Below are 7,055 nucleotides of genomic sequence, written 5' to 3'. Positions count from 1 at the left end.
TTGCATATAAAGCCAACAGAAAGTATAGATTTAACGATAAATAATACATTGGAATTACTTGACGTTTACTTAGAGCAGCTTGAATCGTGCAACTTCTGATTTACTTGAATGAGAGATAAGCAAATATAGTTCCCCCTTGTCAATGTTGTATATTGATAAAGATCTTTTTGTATAAAACTGTAAAAATGCGTCGTTATTTTAAAGAAAAAAAAATACTGAGTTCGTACAAGATTTCAACGGTTAAAAAAATTTTTCTTATATAATCTATAGTAACATTATTTATAAACGGACATTTATTGTGAAATAAATAATATCAATATATAATATCAGAGCGGTATGAATAGAGAAGCATATATATGTAGTAAATTATATATACATATAGTAATATATATGTAATATATATATTACTATATATATGTTTACTAATATATATAGTAATAAATGTTACTATATATATATATGTATATGTGTATATATATATAGTAAATTTAACAAGAGTGAAAAAATAACTCAGCAAATTTTTTTATATATACGAGATTGACAAGTACAACAATTTTCAAATGCCCACTAAAAATTTCTTGTATAATAACACTGTAAACATTTGACAAATGGGGAACAATGTGCTTTAATATATGTACATTTCTTATAAATAAAAAGATACGCCTGTATTTGTCTTCTATGTTAAAAAAAATCTTGATTCATGTTTTTGTCATGCGAATTTAAAAAACATGGGTAGACAAAACCTCTCTTGTAGATTTGTTATAAATTTATCCTACGAGCGATTGAGCTCTTACATAACTTTGGACGTCAACGCAAATGTTAAATTAAAAGTGGATTAGAAATAACGTTATTATTTCGATTTAAATATCAATGATTTTCGAATGCGATAGAGACAATTCTTATCGCTCTTGAGTTTGATTCTTCAGCTATACCAAATCTGCATGAACATGTACATAGTCAATTAAAACCAGAAATCCAGATAGCAGAAACAATACAGATTATTTTCTTAATGTTCGTATCGTTTAGTGGATGCTACTTTCACAGTTGCATTTTTATTTAGAAGTGCCTTGGTGTGCCATAGGTCGCAGTACGTCATTCATGAATGACTGGCTATATAGCTATATAAGAAATTCGTGTACACTTTGCAACACAGTAGCTGCCCGTATTACGGATTCTGTATTAGAAAGCAAGCCACAACATCGAATTTTTTTTACAGACCATAATCGACACATCTTAAGCGTATAATGGTGAACGGAACTCTGTTCGTTACAATGGGTCTGTTTTTTATTCCTGCACTAGAATTTTTTTCTCACTTTAACCAAATATTAAACATATACCTATTTCACTTTCGAGTTCCAAAAGTGTACACTAGTTCAGTTATAAAAAACAGACTTATAATGCTTTTGCAAATCATGATTACAGTCTCACGATCTCATTTTTCCCTTTTTTTTTTACTATAGAAAACGCGTGTATACAAAAACGCATAAACTGATCTCAAATTATCAGCTTTACATTCTTTCTCAGCAGTAACTTTACATTCTTCCCCAGCAGTGAAGCGATATTGCTGAGCAATCTTTCCCTGAATTGATTTATACATAGAAAATAGATCATATAGAGAAAGAAGTGTATATAAAATCTAATGTACCTTGGGATTACTTAAGCGTTCAAAGTTAAAACATGATTTGTATTATTATGTTGTACCTTTTAACCATCCAACCATCACTTAATTACAAATATGCCACGCTTCTACTAGTTAATTATTTAGGTGATTATTCCACAATAAAATTTAAGAAGCGAGTAATACATGCAAAGGGAAATTTAAAAGAAAAAGAAGCAAAAGAGACTTTTACAATGAATATAAGTGCACTGCAATATAGTTTGTTGAAAAGTAACGTTTTAAACTATTAATAAAATTTCATTGATGGGGATGTTTCCTCCGCCTTCTTATTGGTCTTATTCACATCTGTCCCTGTCCATAATTGCTATAAGTAAAATCATATCTCTTTACCGTTAACCGAAATCTATACCGTAATAGTACATGTAGAACTGCGGATCACGTTTCGAGGGACGCAGTAATTACAAAGTTTTCGATTGATCGATCAGGCTACGAGAGGAACGGATTAGCCGTAGTTGTATTCGCTGTCCATGGATCCTGTCGAATCTGATTGATTGTAGGACGGGGTGGTGGCGTCACAGTTGCAAATGGATTTGCTGAATATGAGATGGTTGCTGTAAAATCGTTCGTTTGTTAGTATAAAATAACTCTTGCTCACGAAGATTGCTCAATCATTTAAATGCTTTTGAATATATGATGTCCAACATAAATCAATATCTTAAAAACCTAAAAAAGATGTTACTTTTTGATCTGGAAATAAAAAGAGGCATTTTTATATATACAGGGTGTCCTGTAATTGTTGGCAAAGCGCTCTTGTGTAGACAGAGCGGACTAAACTAAGTCGAAAAGTCTTCTACCATTTTGCAATTTTCGCAATGATTAATGAGATATTAATTTATGAAAATAGCCAAATTCGTCCAGCCTACCGCCAAATGCAAATGCACGGCCATGGTGGAATTAATAAAATGAAACATTGCGCATAATGGCAGTAGCAATACTGGAAATAACTATTCAAATATATCACAATATGCACTTTTATGTATAATAGCGCTGGTTATACTGGAACAGCTAATTAAATGTTACCCAAATTTACTCTCCTATTTCGCATCCACGGAATGCTTCACCTTATTAATTCCACCATGTGCGCGCGCGCGGCGAAATAAGACCGTCCAGAGATACACGTTCTTCATCGTTAGGCACAAGCGACATTGACATTAACGTGCCTTATATAGCGATGGCACCTTATTGAGCGGTCTTATCTCGCCGCCTGCTTACATTTGGCATTTAGGCCGGGCGAATTTGGCTATTTTTATAAATTAATATTGTTAACCATTTCGAAAATTGCAAAAAATGATAGAAAACTTTTCGACTTAGTTTAATCCACTTTATCAACACAAAAGCGTTATGTCAAAAATTGCAGGACACCCTGTATATATAATTTCTTATTTTTTACTTTTATTTGATAAAATGATTATTCTTTCAAGATATTGATTTGGATTTTCAATTTTTTAATTGTCCGATATATAATTTGACATTTGTTAATTCATTCCACATAAACAAATGCATATTACGAGAGAGAGAGAGAGAGAGAGAGAGAGAGAAGAGATAAAATTAAGAATATTTTGAGAAAAATTAAGGATATTTAAAAAGAATGACCTATTTAGAAAAGAAAAGAAAATCTACGTATTCTGTTAGAATATTGCAAGATATATATTCGAAGAAAGATTCAAATCACAGTACTCTTAAATAAAAAAATAATATACTCTTGACATAACATATGAAAGACATCATTGTAATAAGCATTACACTGCACATAATAGTTACCATGCATTCATTCATGCTATATTTTTAATCATATTATTCATACTCACGAATTTATTTCCAATGAAACGCTATTTTGTAGACATAGAATGTTATAGCGTAAAATATATCGTTTTTTTTTCATGATATTTAAATAATTTTTCGCTGAATATTACATTCATTACACTTGATCTTCATGAATTATCATATAATAGGAGTTATATTCAAGTAATATATGTCAACGAAAGATATTTCGAATACTGGACTTCTCTTTCTCGATATTTATACCTTCTAGCTACAAATGAAAACTTACCCGCTGGCGCAGGAGCTGATGGCTTAATCGCCGTTGCGCTGACAAGATTATCTAAATTAACAAGTGCAGAGTTCTCTCCTAAAAAGGATTGTGGTGTCTTTTTCACAGCACCGGTGCTGGCAGGAAGAGTTTCAGCCATGCCACCCAGATCGAAAGGATCTCCTCCTGATGATGTACCATCTATTTAACAATTTTATAACTTTATTACATAATTTCAGCACACATTAATGCTGTTTTACAGAAAAATTTTGTATAACTCAAGTACCGTTGTTCACTGTCTGCGGACTTGCTCCGAGTTTTCCCCTGTTAGTAATCACATCAAATTCATCTAAATCGCTGAGGGGACTCGTTGCAGCGCCATTGTTTTGAGTAGGAAAGTTATTGAAGCCTGGCTCTGTGCCGTTGAAACCATTGCTAGTGCTGAAGGTAGCAGCGGCTGAAGATACTGGTGGCAAATTGAAACCTATATTTTGAGGCGACGATATCGCGAAGCCGATGTTTTGTGTCAAGTTTGAATTGTTGAAAGATGGTGATGGAGATGTTATGCTATCTTGAGCTCCCTGTATCAAAAAAATTTCAGATCAATATATTATTATAAACATTGATGACTCGATAAATTTTGAAAGATAAGTCTGTATTACCTGTTTATTCGTTTCCGATTCAGTGGTGGTAGTAGATGGAACTGGTGACCAAGGATCGTTGGTACGAGGTGGAGATACGACTGTAGCAGGAGATGGAGCAGGTGCACGCCATGGATCGATAGTGGCAGCTATAATTAATTAAATTGTAATTTGAGTAATTCTAGCAAATGATTTATCAAATATTGCAATAAAAGTTCAGAAAAATTTAGAACACTGCTTTTATTAAATATTACAATAAAAACAAAAACTAAACATTTTTGATAAGGATCCAAATATAATGCTTTAATAATTTATAAGAAAACTGATGGAAAAATTAATTGATTAATTATACCTGAGGATCCTGAGAATTATCGGAAATCATCAAAGATGTAAGAACATGCAAAAAGAATATATAAATGTAGGGATTAAATAAATATGCAATCACATGTAAAGAATACGTTTTGCTGCGTATACATATATAATACAACTCACTTGGTCTTTGTGGAGGAACAGGCGTCCACGGGTCTATCGCGGGTGACGTGGTACTTGTTGTTGGAACACTCCACGGATCATTCTGTGGCTGTAAAACGATGCTATTATTCTTCAATCATTTTGTTAACCACTCCAGCAAAATGTTATTCCACGCCTATACACTCTCCTAAAGATTTAATGCCCTCTAACATTCATCAGACATACCTTATATACATGAAAATCAGATAAATCCAAAGACTGTAGTGCATCATGCAAAAACGATTTTGTGTTATCATGCAAAGAACGAAAATAAAGTCAACGACACAACTAGCAAATACCTGTGGTCTAGGCGGTGGTGCTGTTATCGGGATACCCCAAGGATCAGTTTGTACTGAAGAACCGCTTGCTTCTCCTAAATTTACATCGAGTAAATCCAACATGTGACTTTGCTTTTCAGATTGCGGAGTTCTGAAATTCATACACATGGCATTGCCCCGTAAATGCAAGGTCAGACATTTTTTTTCCATATCGTGTTACTGGATTCCGCTGATTACTTACTTAAAATCTTGCTGACTTTGACTGAGGGCTAACTGCAATCTAACGTCATCGCTGCGTCTTCTTTGTTCTTCTTGCTCTGCTTCTTCTCTAGACATAGCCAAGGCCAACTGCAGTTGTAATTCTTCCTCTCCTACCGTTTGCGGTCTTGCAGCCTCCAATTCCGCTGGAAAATATATTTATTGTGTTAATCCTTATGTAAAGTAATTAATGTTTGCATCTGATATATACGCGAAAAATAAACGAGATATGATAAGAGGATTTACAAATGTGTAAAAATTATCTTGTCCTAGTTGAAGTAACCTTGACTTGGAAGATTTTGACCAAAAGAAGTTATAAAATATTAACGCTGATATTATAAAGATGAACTTACTTGTACGTCTAGCCGCTGATTCGGATAAATGACAAGGTTCCCAATCCTGAAACTGAAACGTGATAATAAATTTAGTTTTTGCAAGAGTAAATGAAAGTCGACCGAGAAATGTTATAGATTCCATTCGGTTCTCAGCGTTCACACGCTGTAAATTTAATTCTGTATTTATCATTCATTTCTCACAGGAGGAAGATAGAATGAAGCTTACAGCGCGCGTGAGCGCCGAAACCAGATGCAAGCGCAGTTTTAATCATTGATTTATAATACGCTACTTACATCACTACTAACAGGTGACATTGTGTCCAGACCGTCACTTCCAAACCCACTAACCGACTGTGCAAATCTCTCTTTTGCCTTCAATGCTCTAGCCCGCTCATTTCTCAATCTCTCATCATCTTTTAATAAGGCCACTAATTGTTTTGCTTTTTCTCGCACGTTAATTCCTTGATCTTTATGCCCATCCATGTATTGAAAATCTATACAAAAATATAATAAGACTGTGTTAAAAAATTTTTGGAAATCTTTTAAATAAAATTAATAATGTATTATACATATGAATATTTGATTTTATATATTATAAAATAAAATTCTAATAAAATTTTACGTTTGTTACCTTTTAAGGTTTGGATGGCAAAAATATTCTCTTTGCACTGTTGCGCTACCTTTTCACTTCCTGTTTTGATAAGATATTCTAAGAGAACTAAGGCTTTGTATACATGTCGCCAGTTTTTTCCATGATCATTCAATCTTTTCCATAACATTTGCATAATTTCCGTAAATGCTACGACATTGTATGTTAAGTCGGCAATTTCTGCCATAAGTGTACTACTTGGACCCCAAGGATCATTGCTAGTAGCTTTTCGTACAGCTTTCTATAGAAAAAAATAGCCTTTATCTCATACTGATATTCAAAGTTCTGACATGTTTAATTTTATTTATTTTTTTCTCCATTTAACACAATATATTTAGATTTTCTACTATTATTTTTACATATTAATGGCGAAAAATAACATCAAATAATACAAAAAGATTTAAATAATCACCTGGGCATTGCTGTAGTTATGGGCAAGATTCATAATATCTCGCCTAATACCTGCTAGATTCACCTGCATGACGTCTTGCCCTTGTCTTCTCATCTAAAAGATATTATCGCTATATGTTACTCAATTGTAGTATTATGTATCTTGATTTTAGAGACCCATATTTATTATCGCATTAATTCCAATATAAAAGGAAACAATCATATATTGATCTAGAGTACAAATAATTTTATTTACAGGATTTATACTATATATATATATATATATA

At 32.8% G+C, this 7,055-nt stretch overlaps 1 protein-coding gene across 8 annotated transcripts in view; it reads right to left on the bottom strand.

The window, feature by feature from the left end:
- Window positions 1-509: 509 nt before the first annotated feature.
- Window positions 510-7,055, bottom strand: part of lqf (epsin homolog lqf) — a 10,609-nt gene continuing 4,063 nt past the window's right edge. For 5 of the 8 annotated variants that reach the window (XM_018511436.1, XM_018511441.1, XM_018511438.1 and 2 more), the window contains 12 exons: window positions 6,791-6,883; window positions 6,361-6,619; window positions 6,024-6,223; window positions 5,748-5,799; window positions 5,378-5,540; window positions 5,158-5,287; window positions 4,841-4,928; window positions 4,701-4,709; window positions 4,370-4,497; window positions 3,994-4,288; window positions 3,729-3,908; window positions 510-2,229 (listed from right to left, as the gene is read on the bottom strand). In XM_018511436.1, coding sequence (XP_018366938.1) covers window positions 2,105-2,229; window positions 3,729-3,908; window positions 3,994-4,288; window positions 4,370-4,497; window positions 4,701-4,709; window positions 4,841-4,928; window positions 5,158-5,287; window positions 5,378-5,540; window positions 5,748-5,799; window positions 6,024-6,223; window positions 6,361-6,619; window positions 6,791-6,883 — 1,722 coding nt within the window. In that variant the 3' untranslated portion in view covers window positions 510-2,104. Of the gene's footprint in view, window positions 2,230-3,486; window positions 3,508-3,728; window positions 3,909-3,990; window positions 4,289-4,369; window positions 4,498-4,700; window positions 4,710-4,840; window positions 4,929-5,157; window positions 5,288-5,377; window positions 5,541-5,747; window positions 5,800-6,023; window positions 6,224-6,360; window positions 6,620-6,790; window positions 6,884-7,055 lie in introns of all 8 variants that reach the window. The other 3 variants (XM_018511444.1, XM_018511437.1, XM_018511440.1) reach the window with 3 other exon arrangements.

The sequence above is a fragment of the Trachymyrmex cornetzi genome, unplaced genomic scaffold (genome assembly GCF_001594075.2).
Source record: "Trachymyrmex cornetzi isolate Tcor2-1 unplaced genomic scaffold, Tcor1.1 scaffold371, whole genome shotgun sequence".
Classification (NCBI taxonomy): Eukaryota; Metazoa; Arthropoda; class Insecta; order Hymenoptera; family Formicidae; genus Trachymyrmex; species Trachymyrmex cornetzi.
This window is presented reverse-complemented; position numbering and strand designations above follow the sequence as displayed.